The 16,351-nt window shown below is 41.1% G+C and overlaps 1 protein-coding gene across 1 annotated transcript; it reads right to left on the minus strand.

The window, feature by feature from the left end:
* Positions 1 to 1,081: 1,081 nt before the first annotated feature.
* On the minus strand, positions 1,082 to 14,571 carry LOC122927905 (homeobox protein HMX2-like). Its single transcript, XM_044280274.1, has 3 exons — positions 14,386 to 14,571; positions 3,864 to 4,072; positions 1,082 to 2,193 (listed from the first exon to the last, which is right to left on the minus strand). Exons 2-3 carry the CDS (start codon positions 4,060 to 4,062, stop codon positions 1,652 to 1,654), a joined length of 741 nt encoding a protein of 246 aa, XP_044136209.1. The 5' UTR covers positions 4,063 to 4,072; positions 14,386 to 14,571; the 3' UTR covers positions 1,082 to 1,651.
* Positions 14,572 to 16,351: the final 1,780 nt, after the last annotated feature.

Raw genomic sequence — 16,351 nt, forward strand, 5'->3', positions numbered from 1 at the left:
CTGGGAAAAATGTGACTGGTCTGACTCATTAAACTGACCATTAATGTGGATTTATAGGGCTATGGACATAACAGACAGGGAGGCACCTCCTGATGGAAACAGTCTGCAAACAAAATTGACTGTTCATTACGGAAAGTTAGATGGAAAATTCAGATCTAATATTGTAAAATTATAACATTATCTGCTCTTTGGATGTAAGGAAAACGAGAAATTGTGATATTATTAGCAGAATATTTTTTTTTAGAAAATGAGAAAAATTTGTGAGTAGTTTTGCAGTAGGTATGCACTTGCCTGGTGTGAGGTGTGACCGTGCAGTAATTAGTGCGCACATTCCTCTGTCTATTGTATAATTTATAGGGAGACCGTCAGCAGGCAGGGGTTCTTCAAGTATGAGACAGTATATCACCCTGTCACTTAGTGCTAAAGCCTTATTACTTACAGTACTATTACAATATTGGCTGGGGGTCCAATTAGATAGATAGATAGATAGATAGATAGATAGATAGATATGAGATAGATTGATTGATAAAAGATATAGATAGATAGATAGATAGATAGATAGATAGATAGATAGATGCATAGATAGATAATAGATATTTTTTCTAATCAAATAGATTGGTGGGTAGATCGAAAGAGAGCAATAGAGTAATTGCAAAATTATTAGTATATAATTATGTGACTCCTACATGGACTTGAATCCACCGATAACAATATTCGCAGAGGACTTTCTCAACTAAATATATACTTTCTTCCTATACCGGGTAGGGTCAAAAAATTGAGCAAGATATGGAGACAGACAGATATATAATAGAGAAATAGGTAGAACAATAGCTAAAAGATAGATAGATATGAGATAGATAGATAGATAGATAGATAGATAGATAGATAGATACATAGATACATAGATAGATAAGAGATATATATGAGGTAGATACAAATAAATAGACAGATAAATAAGAGATATATAAATATGAGGTAGATACAGATAGATAGATAGATAGATAGATAGATAGATAGATTCCTGATATCAGATTGATGACTTTACACTGTACTGACACCAAACTCCTTTTCATTTCCATGGTATATTTTATTTAATTATTTTGTTCCAAAAAAAAGAAAGAACATTTCATATTTACAGTCATATAAAAATTGCATTTATCTGTTTAGAATTAAGACAATAAGAGATGATCTGAGAACCTGGTCTCCATACATGTGGACAATGGTCTTTGGTAGAAGTATATAGTGATAATGACCATCTCATGTACAGAAAATAAATTAACTCTTCTTCAGCACAAACACCTCCCCAGACCTGAAGTAATGACTGTAGTAGGAGCCTGCACCTCAATGAGGAGACCTAGATGTTAGCAACCAGGTATCAAGTGTATGGAAGATGCAAGAGGATATTCATATGAAAGTGCACAGAGAAGGGACCATCCTCCCTTTTAAATAGATTTGCATAGGACGTATTTAAATTAGCTTGTTTGTGGAAGGTGGGTTCAAGTTGTAAAAAAATATACAAAATAAGTGTACATGCTGTTATATTGATAGCAGTAACATACTGTATATATAAAAAAAAATCCTGCCACCTTCTGTCAGGGGTAGACTCAAAAGATGGCTACTAGTGTCCAGCAGACAAAATATCAGATAGTCTCTATACATCTCCATCTGCCAGGCTGTAGTATTTGCCTGGATTTGGGAAGCACAGGTAAGGAATGCTGCTCCCAGGGTAGATGACAGGGAAGGACATTGGTAGGACACATCTACTCAGGAATGAAGTGTCTTTGTAGATGGCTGGTATGTTCCCATTGGGTTCTCCTGGTCCTGGCGCCTCCAGTTCTGCTGACATTTGTCTTTTCAGTTTATTTCTTCTGTTCTGGAACCAGATCTTTACTTGGGTCTCAGTCAATTGCAGAGAGTTGGCCAAACATGCCCTCTCAGCACTGCTCAGGTAACGCTTCATGTCAAAGGTGGACTCTAGCTGGAAGATCTGGCTTTTGGAGAAGATAGTGCGAGTCTTCTTCTTGGCCAAAAGCTTGGTCTTTTTGTTGAGTTGATCAGTCGATGGAGAGGATTCATCTTCCAGGCTGTCAGGGCTATCTGTTCTGCAAGGCAAGTCTCTAAATGTTGCAGGCTGCTCCGTGCAGTAGGTAAGGCTGTGGGTGGTGGTGGTGGTCAGAACACAACTTCTACTACCTGTTAATAAGTGGGGGGAAGGAAAATTAGTCATGAGTTCTACGGTGATACAAAACATTTCATCCTAGAATCTCTTATCATTGACAGGCATAGATGTGAGTGATTGCTGAACTTACCAGAAGATATGTGAAAACTAAAAAATAATAATAATAATAGCAATTGTAATCAACCATGTACAGAAAATCTCTGCAGGAAAACTCGAACCACACTAATAATCGGGCAGATTAGGACAAATATCAGGAGGACATCAAATGGACAATGCCAAAATAATATAATCAGGAAAAACTAATTATGAGAATATCATGATAATACTCATGACAATTTACAAATTCTAATGGACAAGTGAAAATTTGGATATCTGTATTTACATTATTAGTATTATATTTTTGTACATTTTATTATCCGTTAGATTTTATGTCAGTGCCACTATTCGTTTCTATTTGGATTTCTTGCCACTATTTTAAGTTTTTTAATCTTTTTATGTTTTTTTTATCACTGTTTATTTTTTACTTCAGATGTGACCACTGTTTACCGGTATAGTTTATGCGTTTCTTATGTAATATTTTGTTCCTTTTATGTACATTTTACAATTTATTAGTTTTGAATTCAGGGATTCTAGGGTATTTGGGGAATTAATGGTTCTCAGTACATCCAAAGGAGATGGTTCTAGACCAGTATACAACTACTATAAACTAGAGTAATCCAATATACAACTAACATGAAACTACAATAGTCCAATATACAACTAACATAAAACTACAGTAGTCCGGTATACAAATAACATAAAACTACAATAATCCAGTATACAACTAATATTAAACTAATGCAAAATACAAGAAATGTTTAACTTGTCCATTATACAACTAATATTAAAGTATTCCAATTTACTACGAATATTAAGCTAGTCTAATATACAACTAATATTAAACTAGTCCACAATACAACTGTTAGGCTAGCCCAATATACACCTAAGCATAGTAACTACATAGAAAACATAGGTGACAATACAGTTTCTCCGAAAATTTGTCCAGTCTCTTGAAATGTCGGGCAATAAAAATCTCCCAAATAAATATTGTATATTTCTGGTTGCATCAATGAAACTCTACAGATAGCAGCGTTGCCATCGTTGTCTACATTAACCCTGGACATGCTGAGACTTGCAGTTCCTCAGCAGCTGTGAAGTGCAGAATCCTGGAGTAATATATGAGACTTTCCCATAGCCTTGTACATTGTGCTCCCTCTTGTCTGCTGCTCTCACAGCTGCAGGGATTCTCACATCTGATGGAGGAGATGTCCCTAATACTTTGCTTTATGATATTCACCTGCCACACATATGACACATTCAGCTCTGCTGCACCAGTTTACCTATACATCCTTATCAACGGCTTATGGACTACAGTCCTATAGATAGAACATGTATATCAATGCCTCATAGAAGTAGTCAATGTGGAAACTCTACATATCATGGTGGGTCTTCAATGTATATCTCATATATCAATTAAAATATGCCATATATTCCATGGCGATACAGAAAATACCTACCTGAGCCGGTATGTAGCATTTCCATACAGGCTGCTGGTTCTTGTAATATTGCTGTTGGCCCAAAAGGCAATTATCTATCACATCTTCTTATAGCTTTACATGTGGAAAATAAAGAGCTGGATGGTTACCTTGTGCTTGGTAGAGGGATATTCCCTTGTCATCCTCCTCATCCTCCTCTTCTCTGGGCTGGAGGAGCTCTGGACTGGAGGTCCTCTGGATGAAGGCTCTGTGAGGCTTGGTGTCTGCTCTCCTGGAGTTGAGCTTGAGTATGCTGTCTATGGTGAAGCTGAAGGACACTGGTCTGCAGGCATCTTGGCTCTTACTCATGGTCGCTGGGCTGTAGAGTACAGGGGGAGCTGGGGATGATGATCATACATGCAGCAGCCCCCAGCACAAGCAGCATTGCTCACAGATAGGACAAGGGACAGGAGCAGCAGTAAATGAAGGCAGCTCCCAGGCTGGGAGCTCCTATTGCATGACACACATGGAGGAGGTGGAGCATGCACTGCACCCCCTGCCTGCTCCAGCACTGCTGCTCCACTGCACACTTCAGTCAGCAAGGTTTATTTGGGGTGAGAATCTACTGAGGACAGTGAGCCCTATGTGACCAAAGCAGAAGCCATGGTGGTCATCATAAAGCTTCACAGTAACCCTGAGCTGCACTGATCAGTGCAATCTATTACCTTCTACCAGTGACACTGGGTGCAAAGATCAGTACAGCACAGAAGGGACTGAGGAGAGGCTGTTCTACCATGCAGAAAAGACCTAAGGAAACCTCACACCCATCTCTACCATGTCTGGGATAGATACACAGACAGATAATAGGCAGATGGATAGATAGATAGATACAGATAGATAGACACAGATAGATAGATAGATAATAGACATAGATAGATAATAGGCAGATGGATAGATAGATAGATAGATAGATAGATACAAATAGATAGACACAGATAGATAGATAATAGACATAGATAGATAATTGATAGATAAATAGATAGTAGGAAAGCCTTGCACTAGATGTAATAGGTGAAGCCCCACAGTCATGATTGTATGTGAGATAATTATTAATGCCCTATTACCCCCTTATACTGGACAAGTGCTTGTTTTTCACCTTGGAAAAGCTATGTCACAGTACAGCGATAATAAACACAGTGATGTCACAGTACAGGGATAATAAACACAGTGATGTCACAGTACAGGGATAATGTACACAGTGATGTCACGGTACAGGGATAATGTACACAGTAATGTCACAGTACAGGGATAATAAACACAGTGATGTCACAGTACAGGGATAATGTACACAGTGATGTCACAGTACAGGGATAATAAACACAGTGATGTCACAGTACAGGGATAATAAACACAGTGATGTCACAGTACAGGGATAATGTACACAGTGATGTCACAGTACAGAGATAATAAACACAGTGATGTCACAGTACAGGGATAATAAACACAGTGATGTCACAGTACAGGGATAATGTACACAGTGATGACACAGTACAGGGATAATAAACACAGTGATGTCACAGTACAGGGATAATGTACACAGTGATGTCACAGTACAGGGATAATGTACACAGTGATGTCACAGTACAGGGATAATAAACACAGTGATGTCACAGTACAGGGATATTACACACAGTGATGTCACAGTACAGAGATAATACACACAGTGATGCCACAGTACAGAGATAATACACACAGTGATGTCACAGTACAGAGATAATACACACAGTGATGTCACAGTAGAGAGATAATACACACACTGATGTCACAGTACAGAGATAATACACAGTGATGTCACAGTACAGGGATAATACACACAGTGATGTCACAGTATAGGGATAATAAACACAGTGATGTCACAGTACAGGGATAATGTACACAGTGATGTCACAGTACAGGGATAATGTACACAGTGATGTTACAGTACAGGGATAATGTACACAGTGATGTCACAGTACAGGGATAATGTACACAGTGATGTCACAGTACAGAGATAATAAACACAGTGATGTCACAGTACAGGGATAATGTACACAGTGATGTTACAGTACAGGGATAATAAACACAGTGATGTCACAGTACAGAGATAATGTACACAGTGATGTTACAGTACAGGGATAATGTACACAGTGATGTCACAGTACAGGATAATGTACACAGTGATGTCACAGTACAGGATAATGTACACAGTGATGTCACAGTACAGAGATAATGTACACAGTGATGTCACAGTACAGGGATAATACACACAGTGATGTCACAGTATAGGGATAATAAACACAGTGATGTCACAGTACAGGGATAATGTACACAGTGATGTCACAGTACAGGGATAATGTACACAGTGATGTTACAGTACAGGGATAATGTACACAGTGATGTCACAGTACAGGGATAATGTACACAGTGATGTCACAGTACAGAGATAATAAACACAGTGATGTCACAGTACAGGGATAATGTACACAGTGATGTTACAGTACAGGGATAATAAACACAGTGATGTCACAGTACAGGGATAATGTACACAGTGATGTCACAGTACAGAGATAATAAACACAGTGATGTCACAGTACAGAGATAATGTACACAGTGATGTCACAGTACAGGGATAATACACACAGTGATGTCACAGTATAGGGATAATAAACACAGTGATGTCACAGTACAGGGATAATGTACACAGTGATGTCACAGTACAGGGATAATGTACACAGTGATGTTACAGTACAGGGATAATGTACACAGTGATGTCACAGTACAGGGATAATGTACACAGTGATGTCACAGTACAGAGATAATAAACACAGTGATGTCACAGTACAGGGATAATGTACACAGTGATGTTACAGTACAGGGATAATGTACACAGTGATGTCACAGTACAGGATAATGTACACAGTGATGTCACAGTACAGGGATAATAAACACAGTGATGTCACAGTACAGGGATAATAAACACAGTGATATCACAGTACAGGGATAATAAGCAAAGTGATGTCACATTACTGGGATAATAAACACAGTGATTAGAGATCAGCAAATTTCCACTTATGAAATTCGTTCACACTTCGTTTGGTGGTAAAAGATGAATTGAGTTATGGATTCCGTATGCAGTAGAGTTCTCCCCTATATAACAGAAACGGGACGGATACGTTTTACAGGCCATAGACTTCTATTTTGAAGGAATAAATAACGGAATGCCTCTAAAGGCATTCCGTTATGCATTCCATCATAGAATTGCGTTATGGTCTGTGGTAATGGAATCCATAACGCAATTCACCTTTTACCACCAAACGAAGTGTGAACGAATTTCATAAGAGGAAATTCGCTCATCTCTAACAGTGATGTCACAGTACAGTGATAAGGCACACAGTGATGTCACAATAAGGGAATAATGTGCACAGTGATGTCACAATAAAGGGATAATGTAGACAGTGATGTCACAGTACAGTGATAAGGCACACAGCGATGTCACAGTACAGTGATAGTGTACACAGTAATGTCACAGTACAGGGATAATGTACACAGTGATGTCACAGCACAGGGATAATGTACACAGTAATGTCACAGTACAGGGATAATGTACACAGTGATGTCACAGTACAGGGATAATGTACACAGTGATGTCACAGTACAGAGATAAGGCACACAGTGATGTCACAGCACAGGGATAATGTACACAGTGATGTCACAGCACAGGGATAATGTACACAGTGATGTCACAGCACAGGGATAATGTACACAGTGATGTCACAGTACAGAGATAAGGCACACAGTGATGTCACAGCACAGGGATAATGTACACAGTGATTTCACAGTGCAGAGATAATGCACACAGTGATGTCACACTACAGAGATAAGGCACACAGTGATGTCACACTACAGAGATAAGGCACACAGTGATGTCACAGTGCTATTCAGTAATATCATGTCACTGGAATTATACGGTGATGTACCAGGAAAGGGATTGTTTAAACTATGATAGCACATAAAAAGGTGACCATATATACTGTGACTTCACCGCATAGTAGGAGAAACATAAAGGCATCACAACACAGGAATAATGCCACAATGAAGAGATAAAGCACAGACATAGGTAACCATGGACTCCACAGTTAAACTTGAAATAGGGCTGTATAGGATTTTTTTACCACTGATCACAGTCATCACTAACTGCATCTTAAAGGGATATACCAGTTTTAGCAAGTTATCCCATATCCACAGGATAGGACAGCGCTGGCTAACCTCCGGTACTTCAGCTAAGGTGAAACTACGACTCCCATCATGCTCCATTCATTTCTAAGGAATTGTGAGAACAGCCAAGTAAGTGTATCTCTTGGGAGTCGTAGTTTTACCATAGCTGGAGGTTAGCCATCACAGGTACAGGGCATAATTATTAGATTGCTGGGAGGGCAACCCCTGGGCCCCCCACCGATCACAAGTACAGGGACCCTTTACTCCACATAGCCCGCCAAAATTAGTGGAGTGGCAGGCACACTGCTGCTCCATTCATCTGTACAGGACTGCCGGGGACAGCTCAGTACAAGCGCTCGACTCGGTTCAGCAGTCCCATAGAATTGAATGGAATGGTAGTGCACATGTCCGTCCTGCCACGCCATTGAATTTGGGAGGGTCCTGTGGGGTACAAGTTTTTGATTCTCATGATCAGTGGGGGGGTCCCAGTGGTAGGAACCTCTCGAAATCTAATAATGCTCTATCCTGTAGATAGGGGATAACTGGAATACCCCTTTAAAGGAAATGGGTCATCAGAAAATGACCTGCTGTTTTTACTCTTTTTTTATGTTTAACATTTTTAAACAATCATTAATGATGTTATTTTTAATTTTCCATGTCACTTTTTATATTTAAACTAAAAACAAATATCCTGCCGTTTTCGCACTGGCCACTATGTCTAATAATCGCCGCCACTTCTTGGTCAGTACAGATCACTTTACTGCAGTTATCTGCTTCTCTGTCGTTCTAATCCTGCCTGTAATAATATCACCCCTGTGTATAGATAAGACAGGATCCACCATTCCCAAAGTCAAAGCTTATCTGTTCTTTCCTTGTACAATGGTCACAGAGCACGTCTAGAAAACTCTCCCATAGAAGTCAGTGGGGTCCCCTCCTGTCCATTGTGTCTATGGCCCATGGGGCTGCCGTAAAGCAATTTTTTTTAATGCTTTGTAAATGCTGTTAAGAACATCTCAGGCAATATGTCTGCCCCCGTTATCACGTCCAGGAAGTAAAATAAAAAATTCTACAATCAGAAAACCAAAACAGATTAGAAAAAAATGAAGATGTGGTAACATTTTTGGTGACACATTTCCTTTGGGTCTGATTGGAAACGGGCCCTCCTAGTTATGGTGATGGTCCCTCATTACTTCTTGCTTTCATTGCAGCACAATGACGCGTCACATGAGTTCTGCAGCCAGCGAGGACGTCATCATGGGAAAGAATTATCATTATTCATTTTGTGTTGGATTTTCATAGTAAAAGAAAACCTAAAAATTAAAATTCCTGTAAGCCTCATACTCCAGCGCGTAGAACTAGATGGATGATGAGACCAACGTCTTCCAAACCGGAACCAGGTGGATGACATGAGGTCACCCTCTCGGTACATTCTGTGGGGCGCATGTTTGGCATCGTATAGAAGGGCACACGATGGCTTTGACAGTAGCTACAACACGAGCAAAACAAACCGAGATAATTCTCAGGTTCTGAAATTTCATATTGCAAAAGAATGGAGAGACGTGACATTGGCCTGGACGGCTCATGGTGATGATATCATCGAAAATCAATCGTTTGGATGAAGTAAGAACAGGAGAGGCTTTGTACATCTTGTAAGGTGATATTAGCCCTTACAGAGTATTTGGCCCTATTAAAAACTGCAAGAAACAAAATGACAGTAAACAGATATGTAAAAGAAAAGCTGTAACTGAATACATCAGGTGCAGCTGTAAAAATGCAGATCAGATTTCAGTTAAAGGGGTTATCCAGTATCTACAACAGCCCCCCCCCCCCCATGTGCCGGGCCGCTCCGTGGGAATATACTTACCCCGCTCCCCTCTCCTGATCCCCGCACCGCCGCTGCTGCTTCTCCCTGTACACGGATGAAAACATCCAGGAGTCGGGGGGGGGGAGCAGCCAATGGCAGGCGGGGAGTGGGGAGCGTCCGTTTTTTACTGAAGACTAATAGGAGACTCTTTGGAAATTAATTTTCAGCTGAGCAACTTTCGTGAATTACGGATGGTAAAAACGGACACACGGACCAACCATGGATCCTTCATGGACATCTTCACGGATGAAACACGTACGCTTTTTTTTCACGGACGTGACACTGACACGGAAATGTGAACGAGGCCTTAGGGATACTGCCAGTATAAGGACGTGGACATTTTGACAGCACATTATGCTGCCAGTAAGGTTGTTTTATGTCAAACAAAAGTCCAACTAGTAAAACATATGTTAATATTTGGAGGAAAAAATGTTCAGTTCATCAGCTAATAAATTATATATCTTTACACAAATCTGGGTGTTTTGTGCTTCGAAATAGAATTTAAGGTGGTGACAAAAATAATAAAGTGAATACATATTAAAAAAAAGTTAGGTAAAGTTTTAATTAAAGGGAACCTTTTACAACGTACATGTAGTGCATCTGCAGACAGCATGCTATAGAGCAGGAGGAGCTGAGCAAATAGATATATAGTGGATCAAGATGGCAGTCACTGATAGGACCGCCCACTGGACTCCTCAGCACAGAAAGGGCAGGAATTTGCATAAATAACTTACAAATTATACAGAATCTTTTACCTTAAAGTCATATATCAATCTTCTCAGCTTCACCAAAGGCTGTCCGGGCATGCTGGGAGTTGTAGTTTTGCAACAGCTGGAGGCACACTGGTTGGGAAACACTGCTTAATAGCATGCTGCCTAGAGATCAGACGTTCAATGTGACAGGTTCTCTTTTAAGGAACCATGTAGCCAATTACCGATATTCTGTTGGATAGGAGTCAGCAGAATTTTGATTATTCAGTACTAGGTGGAAATAATCTGGGTTCCTTCTCTATGGACGTATCTGCCTTTTCCATAAATTTCTCTTGGAAAAGTCATTGTGTTGGATGAAAGGGTTCTACCACTCGTGTCTGTATCATGGACTTGTGTGCAACAGCTGAAATAAAAAGGTATATGTGCTGGAGAGGGGTGTGCCGCCCTGGCAAGGGGAAGTGGTCAAATATAGGCCATTCTGGTGTGATGTGTCGTGAAGGCATAATGGGACGAGATAGGCATTATCTTAGAAGTTTTGGCCATAATTAAAGAGGACCTTTCATTAGTCCAGACATTATAAAGTAAGTATCAGGATACATAGGGCATAGTGCAGGGACCTAACTAGACTTACTATTTTTTCTGGGCGCTGCTCTGTTCACCCACTGTGGCCCCCGTTGTATTCCCCTGCCTGGTATGCTAATTTTAGCATCGGAGCAATGAGGAGGAGACTGAGTCTTTCTCCGTGGGCGTCTCCATCTCCCTGGCTGTAGCGCTGTCCAATTGTAGCGCAGAGCGTCACAGCCAGAAAAAAACCTCTCCTTCTTATGTGCAGAGAAGCCTTTGTACTACTACTACTACTACTGCTTCTACTACTACTACTACTACTACTATTACTTTATTACTACTACTACTTCTACTACTACTACTACTACTATACTACTACAACTTCTACTACTACTACTTTATTACTACTACTACTTATACTACTACTACTATTACTACTTCTACAATTACTTCTATTACTACTACTATACTACTATTACTACTGCTACTACTATTACTACTACTACTATACTACTACCAGTGATGGCCAGTTTGCCGTGTTCGCCCGAACACATGTGAGCTGCCATCTTAACTCACAAGTCCGGCAATGCACAGGTAAGTCCTTACCTGTGCGCGAGCCGGTCAGAAATGAAGGCCCCCGACGGCTGTTCTCGGAACTGCCTGCTCCTGGTGACTGCATTTCATTTCAGACCAGCTCGCACACAGGCACAGGTAAGGACTTACCTGTGCATTGCCGGACTTGTGAGTTAAGATGGCAGCTCACATGTGTTCGCAGGTGAACACGGCGAACTGGCCTTCACTGACTACTACAACTTCTACTACTACTATACTACTACTTCTATACTACTACAACTTCTACTACGGCTATACTACTACTACTATACTACTACTCCTACTTCTACTACTACTGCTACTGCTACTACTACTACTATACTAATACTCCTACTACTACTGCTACTACTACTACTACTATACTACTAATTTTACTACTACTAATATACTACTACTTCTACTACTGCTACTACTACTTCTACTACTACTACTACTGCTACTGCTACTACTACTACTACTACTATACTACTACTACTACTTCTACTACTACTATATTCTACTATTAGTTTTACTACTACTACTACTTAGTGATGGACGAACATCAGGCCGGGACGGTTCGCGAACGTGGGTTTGCGATCAAATGTTCGCGAACCATGCGTTCGCGGCGGGCCCCATTCATTTTAATGGCAGGTGAACCTGAAAAACCTTCAGGTCATATTTGCAGCCACCAAATACTTGGTAGAAGTGCACAAATAGTCCGACAACATGGACAGTGACATACCTAAGGGGAATCATTGGCAAAAATTCCCACAAAAAATATGTATTTTAATCAGGGGCCATTTTTATGCGTCTTAAAGGGAAACTCTCAAAAATGTGCCCTGCTGGAGGCTAAAAATTTTTTATTTTAGGCTATGGGAGTACGGGTACCAAAAATTAGGCATTCGCCTGACAGAAAAGAACTTGTAATGATGTGGCTGAAGGTACATTAGGCGGTCACTGGATAAAAATGTTACTGTAGGCCAATGGAGTAGAGACCCTAAAAAATTAGGCATTCACCTGACAGAATATCACGAGAAGGGGAATAGGGAAGGTGCAAACTGACTGCACCCACTCCTCTGTCCCTGCCTACTTGCACTTACCCGTCCTAGGCAATGGAGCGCAACTAGGCGGCGATCCCTAGCCTGCGTAAGTGTGGAGAGACAAACAGACAAACAAAGAGAGGTCGAATTAGCAAGGTCAAAACCAGGAGGAGCAAGTAAAACACAGGGAGCAAGCGGGGACAGGTCAAAGTCAAGCCGAAGAAAAATACCAGGAGATGCATAAGTACAATAGGAGCGAGCAAGAGACGAAGTCAAGTAACAAGCCGAAATACTAAAACTGAGTTAAATGCCAACGGAGTATTCACAAGCTATAGGACCTTAATCACAGGCTGCCTGTTTAAATAGGGGAGAGGAGTCATGTGACGTGGCCAGCGTCACATGACTCATCCCCCTGCAACCTGCTGAGCGCCAATTGCTCAGTTCCACGCTAAGACTTTTCGCTGAATGTACGGGAGCGGAGGACGCCGACCACGCTAAGGAGGCATGCGCGGCGGGCTCCTCTCCAGCGCCCGTAGCCCTGGAGACTAGGACGCAGGGCACGTCCATGCTCTGAAGTTATCGCAGGTCTCTGTGACAGTACCCCCCCTTCTACAAGGGGCCACAGGACCCAAAGTCGCTGTAGAGGGTTTTTCTGGATGAGCGAGATGAAATTTTCGAATCATCCTAGAAGCATGAATCTTATTCACTGGAACCCAGGACCTCTCCTCGGGTCCATAACCCTTCCAAACGACAAGGTACTGAAATGAATTACGAACTTTCCTAACATCAATGATTTTAGAAATAACAAATTAATTTTGACCATTCACCAGTACCGGGGAAGGAACAGCCTGAGACCAAACTATGGGTGGAATATATTTTTTAAGCAAAGATTTGTGAAATACATTGTGGATACGAAATGAATCTGGCAGCTTCAACCTAAAAGATACAGGATGTCAAGAATTTCATATGTTCCAACAAATCGTGGCCCAAATTTACTAGAAGACACTTTAAGGCCTCTTTCACACGACAGTATGTCCATTTCAGTGTTTTGCGGTCCGTTTTTCACGGATCCGTTGTTCCGTTTTTTGCTTCCGTTGTGGTTCCGTTTCCGTTCCGTTGTTCCGTTCCGTTTTTCCGTATGGCAAATACAGTATACAGTAATTTCATATAAAAAATTGGGCTGGACATAACATTTTCAATAGATGGTTCCGCAAAAAACGGAACGGATACTGAAGACATACGGATGCATTTCCGTATGCATTTCGTTTTTTTGCGGACCCATAGACTTTAATGGAGCCACGGAACGTGATTTGCGGCCAAATATAGGACATGTTCTATCTTTAAACGGAACGGAAAAACGGAAATACGGAAACGGAATGCACACGGAGTACATTCCGTTTTTTTTGCGGAACCATTGAAATGAATGGTTCCGTATACGGACCGTATACGGACCGCAAAAAACGGCCCGCAAAACGGAAAAAAAAAACGGTCGTGTGAAAGAGGCCTTAAGGACATGTTCTAGGAGTCTTGGATCTGGCACATACCTCACAAGCATAGACAAAAGAACTGACATCCCTAGATAACGTGGGCCACCAATAAGACCTGGACACCAGTTCCTTGGTGGCCTCAATACCAGGATGACCACATAAAACAGAATCATGGTACTCACCCAGGAGCCGGAGACGGAAATGACCAGGAGCAAATAACTTATCTGTGGGTGTCTGCTCCGGAGCTAGGTGTTGCGCTGCCTCAATATCAGAAGCAAGATCCGCGGATAAAGATGCCAGAATGATGTTAGCTGGCAAGATAGGTTCAGGAGGAGTGTCAGGGGGTTAAAACGCACAAAAGCATTGAAACAAAGCATCAGCTTTCACATTCTTACTTCCTGGCCTGAAAGTAATAGAGACGTTAAAACATGGGAAGAACAATGGCCATCTGGCCTGACGAGGATTCAGGAATTTTGCGGATTCGAGAAATAATAAATTTTTATGATCAGTAAGAACAGTGATGCAATGTTTGGCCCCCTCCAAAAAATGTCTCCACTTCTCAAATGTCCATTAAATGGCTAACAATTCACAATTGCCAATATCGCAATTCCTCTCAGTAGGAGAGAATTTTCGTGAAAAAAAAGCACAAGGTCTAAGATTAGTGAGGTTAGAGGGTCCCTGAGAAAGAATAGCCCCCACCCCATCCTCAGAAGCATTGACTTCCACCTTAAAAGGTTTCTCTTGATCTGGCTGAATCAAGACTGGGGCATTCGAATCAAGACTGGGGCATTCCCAAAAGATTTCTTGAGAGTTTCAAAGGCTTCTATGGCCTCTACAGGCCAGTTAACAAGATCAGCCCCCTTCTTGGTTAAGTCGGTTAAGGGTCTAGCAATTACTGAAAATTTTTTGATAAATTTACGATAGTAATTAGAGAACCCAAGGAAGCGCTCTAATGCTTTAAGGGAAGATGGTATTACCCAGTCTTTAATAGCCTGTACCTTACCAGGATCCATCTTAAACGAGTGTGGAGTAAGGATATAACCTAGATATAAAATTTCTTGTACTCCAAAAACACATTTTTCTAATTTTACAGATAATTGATTTTTTTCTTAGAATTTCAAGCACTTGTTTGATATGAATAACATGGAAATGCCAAGTCGGGGAAAAAATTTAAATATCATCAAGATATGCAATCATAAATTTACCGATAAATTCTCTGAATATGTCATTGGGAAGGGCTAACATACAGTAGGTATCCCCTTCTGAAGAGCAAACTTAAGATCAATAAAGTTAGAGGCCGACCCAGAATAAACAAAGGCACTACCTGACCCATTGTTTAAACCAAATGTAATATTAATAGGTACTAATAACTTCCGCTTTACCACCCCAGGGAGTACCTTATCCTTAGATCCCTCTGGTTTGGGTGATCTTCCGGAAGGAGGGACCTTGGGACCATGCCGGATCCAATAATCGCCACAATAGAAACATGTACCACGACGACGATGTTGATCTCTTCTGGTCAAACCGAGTTGCACAGATTTGTCAGTACAAAGCTCGGACTTGATCCCCACTTGATTGGTCTCTGGTTTGGACATAACCTGTGGAAAAAGCAAATGCTCCCGTTGTCTCTCCCTAATGCCTCTGTCCAGTCTCACAGCAAGAGTCATGGTTTTCTCCAAGGTCTCAGGAGAGGAATAACACGCAAGCATGTCTTTGAGAGTCTCAGATAGGCCAGATCTAAACTGACTTTTCAGAGCATGTTCATTCCAACCAGAGGGAACGCACCATTTCCGAAATTGAGTACAGTAGTCTTCTACCAGTCGGTCACCCTGCTCAAGAGATTTTAACTGACTTTTCGCAAATGATGCTCTGTTAAATTCATCATACAAAACCCAGAGGGCTTGAAGTCGGAGGGGGGGTAACAAAAATGCCCAGTCTTGGGGGTCGCCTTGTAATAAGGATATAATAATTCCCACTCTTTGTTGAGCAGAACCAGAAGGGTGAGGGCGCAAACGGAAATACAGTTTGCAGCTCTCCCTAAAGGCAAAAAAAAATAGCGATCTCCGAGAACCGATCAGGAAGCTTAACATGAGGTTTATTTATTATTTATTTTATGCACTTATCTAGCGCTACTATATTCCGCACTGC

Source organism: Bufo gargarizans, chromosome 1, assembly GCF_014858855.1.
Source record: "Bufo gargarizans isolate SCDJY-AF-19 chromosome 1, ASM1485885v1, whole genome shotgun sequence".
NCBI lineage: Eukaryota > Metazoa > Chordata > Amphibia > Anura > Bufonidae > Bufo > Bufo gargarizans.